Source organism: Chaetomium fimeti (assembly GCF_033439085.1).
Source record: "Chaetomium fimeti strain CBS 168.71 chromosome Unknown B0H64scaffold_2, whole genome shotgun sequence".
Taxonomy (NCBI): domain Eukaryota; kingdom Fungi; phylum Ascomycota; class Sordariomycetes; order Sordariales; family Chaetomiaceae; genus Chaetomium; species Chaetomium fimeti.
In genome coordinates this window covers 3943519-3956489 of record NW_026944330.1, presented here as the reverse complement: position 1 = coordinate 3956489, position 12971 = coordinate 3943519, and the positions used below count along the sequence as shown (strand labels likewise).

At 57.8% G+C, this 12971-nt stretch overlaps 4 protein-coding genes across 4 annotated transcripts; 2 read left to right on the top strand and 2 right to left on the bottom strand.

Moving 5' to 3' along the window:
* The first annotated feature begins 370 nt into the window (after window positions 1–370).
* B0H64DRAFT_99576 (uncharacterized protein) lies at window positions 371–1837 on the top strand. Its single transcript, XM_062809074.1, has one exon. It carries the CDS (start codon window positions 591–593, stop codon window positions 1725–1727), a length of 1137 nt encoding a protein of 378 aa, XP_062662921.1. The 5' UTR covers window positions 371–590; the 3' UTR covers window positions 1728–1837.
* Window positions 1838–5882: 4045 nt separating this feature from the next.
* Window positions 5883–9065, bottom strand: B0H64DRAFT_99581 (uncharacterized protein). Its single transcript, XM_062809075.1, has 3 exons — window positions 8897–9065; window positions 7222–8838; window positions 5883–7165 (listed from the first exon to the last, which is right to left on the bottom strand). The coding sequence occupies exons 1-3, from the start codon at window positions 8940–8942 to the stop codon at window positions 6093–6095; spliced, it is 2736 nt and encodes a 911-aa protein (XP_062662920.1). The 5' UTR covers window positions 8943–9065; the 3' UTR covers window positions 5883–6092.
* Window positions 9066–10248: 1183 nt separating this feature from the next.
* Window positions 10249–12253, top strand: B0H64DRAFT_99525 (membrane dipeptidase-domain-containing protein). The gene is made up of 3 exons (XM_062809073.1): window positions 10249–10679; window positions 10736–10948; window positions 11021–12253. Exons 1-3 carry the CDS (start codon window positions 10427–10429, stop codon window positions 12079–12081), a joined length of 1527 nt encoding a protein of 508 aa, XP_062662919.1. The 5' UTR covers window positions 10249–10426; the 3' UTR covers window positions 12082–12253.
* Window positions 12212–12918, bottom strand: B0H64DRAFT_99517 (uncharacterized protein). Its single transcript, XM_062809072.1, has 3 exons — window positions 12808–12918; window positions 12709–12753; window positions 12212–12654 (listed from the first exon to the last, which is right to left on the bottom strand). The coding sequence occupies exons 1-3, from the start codon at window positions 12808–12810 to the stop codon at window positions 12343–12345; spliced, it is 360 nt and encodes a 119-aa protein (XP_062662918.1). The 5' UTR covers window positions 12811–12918; the 3' UTR covers window positions 12212–12342.
* Between the last annotated feature and the right edge of the window lie 53 nt (window positions 12919–12971).

Here is a 12971-nt window from a genome sequence, read left to right as displayed (position 1 = left end):
CTCAGCGCCAAAAATAGAAACAGCCCCGATCGCCACCGAACCGGAACCAAGCAGGCCGACGCCCGTCTCTCCCGGCAGCCTCGCCCGGGCTTTCCGGAGGACCGGAAAACCACTGGCCCGGCTGTGCCCGGTCCCGTAATCGGGTAGCATTGCGGCCGACACACCGGAGTCCCGATCCGGCCTAATTAATACATTCCACCATGTTCAAGAGTGAAGCCGGTGATGATAGTTACGAAGTAGCCTGGTTCCAACTCTCCTTGAGAACTCGAGGATAACGGGAGGTAATGCCTGGATCAACCCCGTGTATCCGGTGCGTACCATCGACTGGCACTTGTCTGCGCTGGTAACTTGCATACGGACACAGCGCCAATGACATGAGCCTTTTCGTTTGAACTTGAAAGGTTTTGGCCGCTTTGGCCCTCGGGGCATCCTTTGGCCGATATTACGTACCGAGTCCGGAGCAGAGCAGCTGATTCCCTGCCTCGTTTGCTTCCTCTTCACTCGCCGTCCCCATTCATTGCTTTTGACTTGACATTTCCGCCATCCCTCAGCCGCACCGCCGTCTCGCAAACAAACCGACGCCTAGGAATATGAGCATGGAAAAGCAGGAACCAAGTCTCGAAGCCGATGAACAGAGCGGGAGCTTGCTGTTCCAAAGGGTACCGCAGGAGATCCGGAACCATATCTACGCCCAACTCTTCTCCTCGATAAGATTAACCTTTGGGTTCCGGTGGAATGGCTGCACGAGCAGGGTCGCCGTTAAGCCTGCGCCCCACGGCTTCGCTTTTCTTCACAGTTGCCGGCGCGCGCGCCTCGAGATCAACGACTCGTGGCTGCAATACATGCTCTTCTCTTTCGAGGACCCTTACGAGATGCTCGACCATCTCTCCGCCCTCCCTACTGAAATGCTGTCCAAGATTCGCCGTGTGAGGGTCAGCGGCGACCAACTCGCCTACACCATCTTCGGGGAGCAGGAGCTCTATCCGCTCGCGGGCGCACTGAAGCTCCTCCCTGGCCTGCAGCTGGACCAGCTCACCGTCGTCGGCCTGCCCGAGGGCAGGGATAGCTACAACACCCTCAACGGTCTCATCAAGGGCAGCGGTGGATGGAAGACGTTGCGCTTCGTCAGCCCCAACTCCTCCATGCTCGGTTTCGAGGCGAGCCGGAAAGTCCCTTTTACCGACGATACCGTCGTGAACGATTGGGAAGATTGGAGGGAGTCGCAGCCCGAGAACTGGCAGGCGATGCTGGAGGCCCGCGATGGCCGAGATTCGCACCCTTCGGTGACCGTCTACCGCGCGAGGGAGCCCAGCCACCGCAGCTCGAGGCCAATACCCCGCCCCAGCGAATGCGTAGAGTACAGACAGGAACCGGTCCAGCAGCTCCCGGGTTGGAATCCCGACTTCGTCCCCGAAGACCCCGACCTAATGGGCGAAGGCGAGAAAGACAAAGCATTGCTGGTCGTGGTGAAGAGGGGCGCTGGCGTCGATTACCAAGAAAAGGAGGACTCGCCTTTCGTCAATGGGGATCTCCGCGAGCACGAACACGGGTCGACGTGGGAAGAAATCGGGGGCCCGTCATTATGGGCGAACGGGGGGAGGGTGCGCGACCGCCAACCGCCGATCGTGGACGACTACAACGATCCCGAGGAACACGTCTGGACCCAGCGTCACTTCTGCAAGGGTCTCTACGGGGTTCATTATGACTGTCATCGCGACGAGTGCTGACGGAGTTCCTGGAGTCTTGAACTCGTCATTATTTCTTCGGAATACTCGGGATCCGACCTACCATACACTCGAGAGATAGCAAAAAACGCAAGACATGTCTCATGGAGAAAGGGAGTTTAGCGATCGACTCAATGCGGTCTGATTGAAGTACCTATCGTACAGCTCAAATATCATACATGTCTAATTACTCGTACACTACATCACCATCACCACCACTCACTCAGCCCTGCCACCGGAACCGGCTCTCCCTCAGCATCGACATCAGGCCAGTGGGCAACAGCCCCTGGTCGACGACGTCAACGCCGCCAAAGCGCGCCACGATATCCTTGTGGTACAGCTGCACCACCCACTTCTCATAATCCTTCATCTCGTTCCACGTCACCAGGTCGGGGAGCGCAGCCTTGACGTCGCCGCTGGGGTTGAGGGACGTGACCTCGGGGGCAGCCATGAGCTTGCGGTAGGCCCTGCCGAGGCGGACGTCGGTGCGCTCGCGGTAGCGGGAGAACTCGGCCGCCGACATGAAGGGCTCGTCGCGCAGGTCGTCATACTCGGGCGCGTCCCGCCAGCTGCGAGCGGCCCACTGGTTGCCGTCGTACTGATCCTTCTCATCCTCCGAGACGAGCGATTCGTCGTCTTCCGGCTCAAAGGTGGAGGTAGAGAACCCCTCTGCATACCGCGCTTTGGCGCGCGTGTAGGCGAACTCCTCTTCCTCGAGGTACTTGTCCATCAGTTTCTCCGGCGTCCCCTCCACGTGACGACGGGAGAGGAGGAGGGAGATGAAGGGGTTTTGGAGGCCCAGTCCACCCAGAGAGGAGGGCCAGTAAAGATAGCCCTCGGGGATGTCGGACGGGGAGATGCCAAAGCGGGAGGCAATCATGAGCTTGAGGTGCTCGCCGACGCCACCGGGCTGGTCGGGGAAGAGCTTGTCTTGAATGCGGCGGAAGGTGGCGAGCATGCTGTCGATGTGGGCGCGGCCGTAGCAGTTGGCGGGCTTGCCGAAGTTGTTGGCAAAGAAACGGTGCCCGTAGATGTTCCACGCCTGAATGTAGTCCAAGATGCTACGGCACGCCGACAACTGAACGCGCAGCTCATCAATGTGCTTGTCGACCTCTTCCTGGTTGATCAAGAAGCGGCCCGTGGCAGGGTCCAGCTTCAGGAACCCCCACTTCACATCCCCCTCAGGCAGCGCCCCCGACGGAGTAGTTGATGCTGCGGTGCCGTTGCCGCTCTTGACTTGTACGGAGCCCGTTTTGTCCGTGTTGAGCTCTAGGCCCATGGTGTCGGTAAACTGCGTGATGACATTCCAAGCCTCGCCACAAGTGCCCGAATTGCCCCAGAGCCACATGTCATCGTGCAACCGATAGAGGTGCGTACCGTCAGCCTTCTGGTTTACAGCATAATCCAAACAGAAAAGAACAGACTCCCCGAAGAAGTCGGATATGGGGGTCGACATGGGAATGCCACGTTTCCGGACTTGCACAGGGGTATCCGGCGAGTCCTGCTTGAACCTCATATCCGACTCGAGAACGCGCCTGAAGAAGCCAGTCCACTCTGCTTGCACGCCAAAGAACTCAAGAACAGCGAAGATAGTCGAGTGGGGGAGAGACGGTCCAAACCACTTGAAGTCGGAGCGAATGACGGTGATATCCTTGCCCAGCTTCGTCTGCATGATGATTTCGGCTTGAAGGCGCTGCAGCAGGCCCTGGACGACCTCAACATGGCTCGGCTTCGTATCGTCCTCCTCGTCCCCGAGGCCGCCATACGTGTCCCTGACCTCGTCGAAGGAGGTGGGCAGCTGGTCGAGAAGGATGTCATGGAAGTGAGAATCACGCTGTTTTTGAACAGCGGCCGAGTTCAGCACGGTTTTGTTGTTGAGAAAGAAGTGGCGGCGACGGGCGTCAGCCTTGGAGATGGGCTTCGTGTCGGGTTTCCAGACGCCCTCGCCCTTGGTGAACGTAGTCAGAGCCTCGCGAAGTTGAACGGCCCATTGCAATCCCACGTAGTACACGAACATGGAGTGCAGTAGATCCTCGTCCGTGTAGAAACGGTATCGGCCGTTGAGGTTCCGCCGCTGTTCGACGACGAGTGGCGCGCCCCATGACCAGGTTGCGATGGCGGACATGCGCATGTTGAGCACATCTGCAATCTCCGAGAGGATCACTTTGTTCGCTTGGAAATCGCGCAGGGTGGTGCGCTTTTCTTCCGTCAGAATGTCGCTCCTCAGCATGCCCTGGATGACGGTCTCGAGGGTGTCCTCGTCGAAGTGGCGCCGCGACTGCCAGCCCTTCTGGAAGCGCTTCAGGATGTTTTTGACGGCCTCTAGGGAGCGCTTCGCCTCTTTCGAGGAGAACACATTCCCCAAGTACGTCTTGATAGCCTCGGGGTTGGTGTCCTTGGCCTTGAAGACGTACTCTTCCCAAGTGGCGCGCTGCTCATGCATCTCCTCGCGACCGACCATGACAAAGTTGGATCCCTCAGCCGTCGAAGCAGCGTCTGAGTTACCGGACGCAATCCACTCCTCAACAAGTTTGCCGTAGAGCGACGCAAATTCGTATTTGTTCGTCTGGGCGTCCATGTGCTGGTTGATGATGGCCTCATACTCCTTTAACAAGGGCTCAGTGACGGAGGGGTCATACTCGGCTTGCTCGAGGAACTCGGAAACGCTCCAGAGGGCGGCAGTCGACTTGAGGCCGAGAGACCGAAGCTCCTGGCAGCCTTTGAGAAGTGTCTTGGCTCGTGCCGCCGTGTCGATCTCGGAGGCAGCATCCTCATGTAGAGAGCTCTTTTTGTTTTGGTAAGCCTCCTTTTGCTGCTTGAGTTGGTCAAGTTTGATGGCCGTGATGGAGGAGAGGGTCTGAGAGAGGACGTCGGTGGAAGCCATGGCTCGATCGTGTATCTGGGAAATGGAAGTGGTGTGGAGAAGAGCGAGATTGAGGGGTGATGAATGTGCTGCCAGAAAACAACCAATGAAGGGTTTATGTAGTGGTGACGCCTTGGAGAGTGTCAAGTGTGATGCCTTCCAACCGCATCTTTGGAGGGCAACCAGTCCCATTTTATAGCGGGGATCGGCACATCGACTGTGGCAAACAGCGGAACCTCATTCGTGCAGACAATGAGGACGGGCGTGTGATGTTTGTCAGTGGATCAACCTGAATTGTACCCGACCGAACAAAGAAACGAGTTGAGGACGGGCAAGCGCGGCAGCCGTCCGCAAGTGAGGACGGACGGAACATCCTGGGACACGGTGTGACTGACTCGCCGCCTCGACCCTGCCTCTGGTAGGTCCATGAGATGGCTCAATGGGGGTTGGCCCCCAACGCAAAAATGAGCCAGCAATAGGTACTCAGGTTTCTGCTCAGCGTGCCAGTGGATTGGAGAGTGAAGAGGAAAGTACGAAAACCAGGGCGGGAAGTGGTTGCAGAAAGAGAAGGTGCGGTGATGCCCGGCACGACTACCTAAACAAAGCGGGAAAGAGCACCTCGACCGGGCAATATTCACCTCAAGTGCCTCAACCATTCATCTTTGAGCTACTAATAATCCAGTCGGTCAAGCGTCGGCCCTTCTTTGCTGAGGTCTTCGGAGGGTGTCGAGGTATGTAGACTGTGTGCTCTGCCACAAGTGTAACCCTGAATGTGAGCATCTGAGGCGGGTGTTGGGGGCAGCCGTTGGAAAGAGACTAGAATAAGGTCGGGAGGTATCACAACAGCTTTTCAAACAGGAGCAGTCGTAGTTCCATTGAGGAAAATCCTTGGAAGGCTAGCCATTAATTGGCTTGGTGTGGTTATTTTTACCATGGACGAGCTGGATAACTAGGTAACGATTGTGGATGCAAGGTGTAGACAGCAAACATCCAACCGTTAACCAAGGTCTCTGCATAAATTAAGTCATTTGGCCTTACCGTCTTGCAGTATTGCTTGAACCAAACATGGAGGAAACCCTCCCTCATCCAAGCCCCCTTCCGAGCTGTTAGGAACCAAACACCTGCCACCCAAGAGAACCCGTGAATCACACAAGCCAGGCATGGGAGCCCAAACACAACTCCTCCCCACGCCGGCACGTAAAACAGCCTCAAAAACGGACCATCAAGTTTGAAACAAAAGAGAAAGGAAGCGAAGCCACCCTCCTTAACTGGACTGGTACAAGTAAGTGTAGCACAGATACATGAAACCGAAACCCAACTCACTCGCTCCGCCCGTCCATTTCCGCCCGTCCCGCCATCATGATATCATATCTTGTCTCTTCTTAACCTAACCTCGGCCCCCAACTCACCCAACACCCCAACACCTCCACCAGCATCACACCACAACCCCAGCACCCCACCACAACACCACACCCAACACCGCCCGCCGGCCCACCAGACCACTACTAGTAATCCATCGGCGCATCCACCAGCGTAACACTATGCTGCTGGCCATGCCCAGACTGCTGCTGCTGCGGGCGCCCGCGCTCCTGGGACTGGGGGCCACTGCCCGTGTGCTGGTGGTGACTCGGCGGGGGCGTCGCGGTTCCCCCCGTGCGCGCAGCGGCGGCAGACGCGGGGGTGACGCGGCGGCCCGACGAGAAGCGGGCGCCGCTGCGGCCGAGGCTGTTGCGCTTCTCGACCATGTGCTGCTCCTGCTCGCCGACCTTGGCCAGCTGCGGGTCCGCCGCCGCGACGGGCGTCGGTGGCGTCCCTGGGGTGCCCGCCGCCGACGCGGCCGTCATGGCGCTGATGCCGTTCATGATGAAGTTGCCGTCGGATGGGTGGCTCAGGTTGGCGGTGTTGGAGTCGGACTCGCCTGGGACTTCGAGGCTGGTGCGCTTGGGGAGGTTGGGGCCGAGGCTCGTTCGCTTCCTGTGCTCGGTGGTGGGGCTGGACAGGGTCGTCGAGATGGGGAATCGTGTCTCGGGCCCACCGACGCTCCTGTCGCGACGGTGGGAAGCGCGTGGGCTGGGCGCGGGGGACGTCGCCCTGCTCCGGCTGCCGGTAGCCTTCTCTAGGAGCGCACGGTTGCGCTCTTCCATGTTCGCCTTGCGGTTGCTTTCATCGGTGGAGATCGCCCGTGGCCGGTTCTGGTTACCCTTAATGGAGCCAGAAGAATTCGCGGTCGACAGACGCTTCAGTTCGTTGAAAATTGAGTCCTTGTGGGTAAAGAGGTCGCGGACAAGGCGATAAGCGTGCTTCTCCTCCATTGTGAGCGACGTCTCCGAGCGTGGGCGTAGGACACAGGGGGCAAGAGAAGTCGCGAGCTTGGCGATGTACTCCTCGTCGGCTGATGTAAGGTCAATTAGGCGCGTGAAGTGGTTCATACAGGCATCCAGAGACGCAATGTTGGTGAGGCGTAGTTGGGAGAGCGTCTGCTGCAGGACAGGGACACGGGCCGCATCGCCGCCATCCGCCGTTGGGGTAGTGTAAATGGTCCGGATGATTTCATAGACGTGTGACGAGACAAGAGAATCTGACAGTTATTAGTATGCAAGTCGGCCCATGCAACCCTTGATTCCGAAAACATACCGGGAAGTTCGAGGAGATAGAGCTTCAGGAGACTCGCGACGGTGGGTATATCGAATTCAGCAAACGTCTCGAGGGCGGGTGCTTTCCCATTGTTGACCCTGGCTCTCAGCTTGTGCGTTTGGGCAAGCGGGACCTCGTGCAGCCACACTCCCCTGCGGGCTTCATCGCCCTCAAGGTCGGGGTAGTGGTGATCCAGGTAGGTAAGAAGTGTCGTGATGATGACGGGGACCCGCTTTCGGTCGGCCCTGGCGCGGGCCTCGAGGTCCACACCGAAAGTTTGCTCGTCGACCTTGTTGTAATAGTTCTCGTAGACAACCACCTTAGGGGTAAAGCTGCCGGTACGGTAGTTCTCCAGGAGGTAGCGGAGGTCCCCAAGCGGCTGCACGGTCTCCTGGTACAGCATCATGTTGTCGACGGTGGACTGCAAGCTAGGAATAACGTTGCTGATGGTTCCGGAAAAGTCCAGGATGACCGTTTTGGTAGCCTTGAGACGGTCCAGCTCACAACGCTCGAGGAACTTGAGATGTACGTGGATGGCTTCCTCCAACTCGCAGCGCATCTCGTCCAGTTTCTGAACGGCGGCCTTGTACCGGTCGTCCGCTTCCCTAGCCTCCCGGCGCATGCGCTCAGTGGGCGTCTCGTTCGGCCGCGACGTGTTCAGGACGTCCCACTTGGCTAGGTACTCGGTCACCGCGCCAACCACCGGGGAGTTATCGCCGTCGGACCCGCCCACAGGGATGGAGAAGGTCCTCGCAACCGACTTCTTTTCGGGGACACCGGCCATCTCAAATGCCTGCGGCCGCCATTGGTAGAACAGCTTGGAGCTGTTGGCGAAGGTGTTTCCGACGTTGCCGACCAAGCGCAGGAAGCCGTGGGAGACTAGGTCCTGACCAATGCGCTCAGCATAGCTCACACTTGAACTCCCCATATGCTGCTGGAAATATTCCACGATGTCGGAACCGGCTGAGGTATTCTGGTATATACCAAGAATAGGAACCTTGGTCTCGCCCATTTTGACGGTCGCGATCATATGCGCCAGGATTTTCTTCACCTGTTCGGGGGAGTATATCTGGTCACCGATCTCGAGTGGTTCCTCCTCTTCTGCTGGCTCCTGGTCCACCTTGATTTCCGGGATGTTTTGCAGTTGCTTTGGGCTACCATCCGGGTCCTGGAACGCGAGCTTGTTCTCCTCCTCGATATCCTCGACGAGACGGCATTTGTTGAAGTAGCTGCTCCTCAGCTTCTTGACGGCCTCGGACTGCTTGTCATGGGCCTTGATACGCCCTTGCAGTTCCTCGTGCGAGTCCTGTATCCGGGTTTCGTGCGCCTCACACCAGCGAGAGAAGGGGTTGACGACCAGGTCGCGAATGTTCTGCGCAATCTTCTTGTGGTTTTTGGACGCTTCTTCCATCTCGGTTCGTACGCCGTCGTACGCCTTGCGCACGCTGGCGCCATCGTCGCGGGCGAACCCGCCTTGAATCTTGTCGACCGCAGGGGTGATATCGGAGAGGCGCTGACCGTAGATCTCCTCGGCTTCGGCGCGCATTCGGGCGATGGTGAGGACTTGGCGGTTCTCGACGACGCCTTGCTGGAGCTTGCCAAACAGGACACCAAGTCCTCGTGTTCAGTTAGCGAAATCGAGTTCATGCGATTCGTACCCGGAGCAGCAACTCACCTGCGGCGTAGTCGTTGGACCAGAACGATTCTGCGAAGCCCGGCATCTTTGCTGGGAGTGCCGATCACACCTTGGTTGCTGTTGTTCTCAACTCTCTCCAGCCGGCGCAAGAGGAAATCGCAAGAGACGTCTTTCGGATGTTTAAGGAGTTAATGATCTGTATAAACTCTTGCAGGCCAGTCGTGGCACAGCTCCGAACCTGGCGGCTGCAGGGGAGGCCAGAGTTTGCGTTGGGATGATTGAGGCTGAGGCTGGCCGAAATCTTGGCTTCGTAGTGGGCTGGGACTTGGAAGTCAAACTGCGCAAAGAGTCCACAGGTGTGACGGGAAATCGTGGGAATCGGAGGCTATCGGGTGTACATAGGGCAGTTCACAAACGCCGATAATATCGCAAGCAGGAGGTCGAACGCAAAGCAAGGACCGTAAAAAAAGGGTTCCGTCTTGAAGTTGGTAAACCCTTCCGTCCGTCCCAAGGCACCCGACGCCGAAGATGCAGGTGCCCAGCCGGACCCCACGTCTCATTGGACAGGGCGCATCGCCTGCCCCTTCCAGTCGACAGTGACAACCGGCCCCCCAGCCTGGCACGCCCAGGTGAGGCCACCACTGAACCCCAGCTCCCAAGCATCGTTCAGCCCCTGCAGAACCGCAGGGGTCCACATGAAATGGGCCAGGACCGGCAGAACTGTCCACGCAGCGCCGGGGTTTGATCACACACCGACACTTGAAACACGAGATGCAGAGCCAACCGCAGGTGAAAGGACTCTTTCATTGAGCAGAACCCACAGTGTATGGGCCCTCAAGAGAGCACTGCGGGAGAAGCCGAGTAAACATTGTTTGACCACCAATTTTATCTTTCTGTGAAGCTGAGAAAGGTGTCTCTGGTGTTCGAGGAATTCGAGATTCCTCAGAGTTACCTGGTACGCACACGATGTAATATATCTGAAACATGACGTATGGTACAGACTCGGGTGGGTCGGCCGTTACGACGCACAACGTGGAAGCCGAGAACGAGAGTCGAAAAAAAAGCAATCGACAACGGGCGCTAGTTGACTTGTAAGTCTTGCGTCCCGCCAAAGTACGAGTATCGCGAAATGTCTTGCAAAACTCAACCAGGTAGGTATTTGACAACCTTAGAGTGCACACGAGAACTTGGGACGTCGGGTTAATGGGACAGAAGAAGCGCGCAGGTGCTGCGGAAAGAACGGAATCCACCTGGAGCCCAAAGAAGCTGTACAAGTATTAACTCAATTTACATTTGTTTTACTCGATTTATTTTTATCTGTATTGTTCTGCTTGATTTCTTATTTTACTTCTGAGTCCGGCTCTTTTTGCTCGTGAGGTGTCTGGCGGACTTGAGCCAGTCCCGTCGTATTCCACATTTGTCATCGTATCAATGGCGACCCCGTGTCGGACTCATCCTCCACCGCTGCCACCGGTGAAGTGAAGTCAAGCAAGTAATTTCCAGAACCATCCGAAAAGACGCTCTTCGCTCCCCCCGACATTGCATACCTCCACACCGTAATCACAACCCATGAAGACTAACCCAGAACTCCCCGGACCCGTCGGCCGGGCCGAGCTCAAATCTGGCGACCCGGCAGTTACCGGAGGTGCTCGGCGGAAAGCCGGAAAGGCCGTTTTATACGTGATACTGCCATTGGTGCTCTTTGCGTCATTCATCCGATTATTTCCTGTCCATTCAGTATGCATTGGGAAGTTCCGCCCTACCAAACCCAAGACCATCGACGAACGTGTCGAGCAGATCTTACGCCATACCCCCTTGATCGGTAACCACCCTTAGGACCCTCATTATACCGTGATCTCCAGCTAATATTTTAGACAGACGGACACAATGACCTGGCCATCTTTATCCGGGCATTCTACAACAACCACATCTACAATGAGACCTTCAGCGAGCCATTTGCCCAGGGCGGTCTCCCCGGCCACGTCGACATCCCCCGCCTCCAAGCCGGCATGAACGGCGGCGCCTTCTGGAGCGTCTTCTGGCCTTGCCCAGTCAACGGAACCGACTTCTCAGACGAGAACTACCACTCCAGTAACCACCCCCCTTCCCTTCCCAAACCCTCCTCAACCCCCCATGGACTAACCACCAACCCCACCCCCAAAGCCGTCCAACAAACCCTCCAACAAATCGACCTCCTCGCCCGGCTCCGACACTCCCACCCCTCGGTCTTCTCCCCACCCACGCTCACCAGCACCGAAGCCCTCCACCGCTTCCGCCACTCCCAACACAACAACCACCACCACCACCACCACGGACACCCCCAGCTAATCAGCCCCCTCGGCATCGAAGGCCTGCACCAGATCGGCAACTCGGCCGCCGTGCTCCGGCAGTTCCACGCGCTGGGCGTGCGGTACGCGACGCTGACGCACAACTGCGGCAACCGCTTCGCCGACGCCGCCCTGCACGAGCGCCCGCTGCGCCGCGCGGCGCCCTTTTGGGGAGGGCTCAGCCCTGCCGGCCGCCGTCTGGTCCGCGAGATGAATCGGCTGGGGATGATTGTGGATTTGGCGCATACTAGTGTGGATACGATGCTGGATGTGCTCGGTGGTGGTGGTGGTGGTGGTGAGGGGTGGGAGGGGAGTGGTGATGGTGGTGGTGGTGGTGGTGGTGGTGACGACGGTGAGGGGTGGGAGGGGAGTGAGGCGCCGGTGGTGTTTAGCCATTCTAGTGCGTACGCGCTGTGTCCGCACCCGAGGAACGTGCCGGATGAGGTGCTGGATTTGGTGGGGAGGAAGCGGGGGTTGGTGATGGTGAACTTTAACCCGGATTTCATCTCGTGCGTGGAGGCGCCCGACCGGGACGACGGGCTGCCGGAATTTTATGCCAAGAACGCGACGCTGCAGCAGGTGGCGAGGCACGTTTTGTATATCGGGGAGCGGATCGGGTTTGATCATGTTGGGTTGGGGAGCGACTTCGCGGGGATTGTACACGTCCCGGAGGGTTTGGAGGACGTGTCCAAGTTTCCGGACTTGGTTGCCGAGTTGCTGAGGCAGGGAGTGAGTGATCGGGACGCCGCTAAGGTGGTTGGAGGAAATATGCTCCGGGTTTGGGGGGAGGTTGAAGCTGTCGCGCAGGAGATGCAGAAAAGGGGTGAGCCCGTGTTGGAAGACGAGTTGCCCAGTCTTTGGTCACCAGGGTATCGGGGCACGGAGAAGGAGTTGTGAGCCACATAGGCCCGCTCCAGACCGGCGATTGTTGACCAAAGGGTTCCTCTGGCCCGGTATGCATAGTTATTCCGTATTGTACATAGAAACACACGCCGGTGCGCCGTTGCTCAGTCGGCATGACCACGAGTCGTCTATCGACCTCAATGCGCCCGCGAACCCCGAATCTCCTGCACGGCCCGCACAGGGGCGAACATCATGTCGAATATCTCGCCCAAACCTGCGATCCAAACCAACACCCCGGGGCCTCCTTTCCCTTCTTTAACCCCACCGTTCGACCTTGTTGAGTTTCCTGGCTGACTGGGTTTGGTTCCTTGTCCGTTGGCCGCGCACCGGCAATCCCATGGCGTGTCGCCTACCACGGTATGTCCCCATATCACGTAGCCGCTTGATGTTGTCTTGGAGCACCCTCCTGGCGTCACTTTCGATGTTCATCGTCGACAGTTCGGCGGTTAGGGCTGTGAGGGTTTTGGGCGGCAGGGTGCCGATCTTAGCCCCGGGGAAAATCGAGTATTTCGCCAAAATGCGGTCCGCTGTTTGCGGGCCGAGGGCATAGAATGATTGAAGCGCTTTCTAGGGGGGCGTGAGCGGGCGAGCGAGAGGAAGGGGTGGTGTGATTCAGCGCACCTTGACGAGCTTCTGTTCGTTGAAGTTAACTCCGAATATGAACACCTGGTTATAACAATCAGCACAGCTTCGTGGGGTATCTAGTGAAAAGGCCCGTACCATCTTGTCTATTACGGCCGGACACCCTCAGCCAATTTGTCGTCAACAGCACATTCGGGATCAGCATCAACGTCGCGACCGCGGGTCGAGATGTGAGCTGCAACAGGGCCCAGCGGATGTTGCCGATAAAAATCCCAACTGGGGCTGACAAGTGCTGCCGCTTG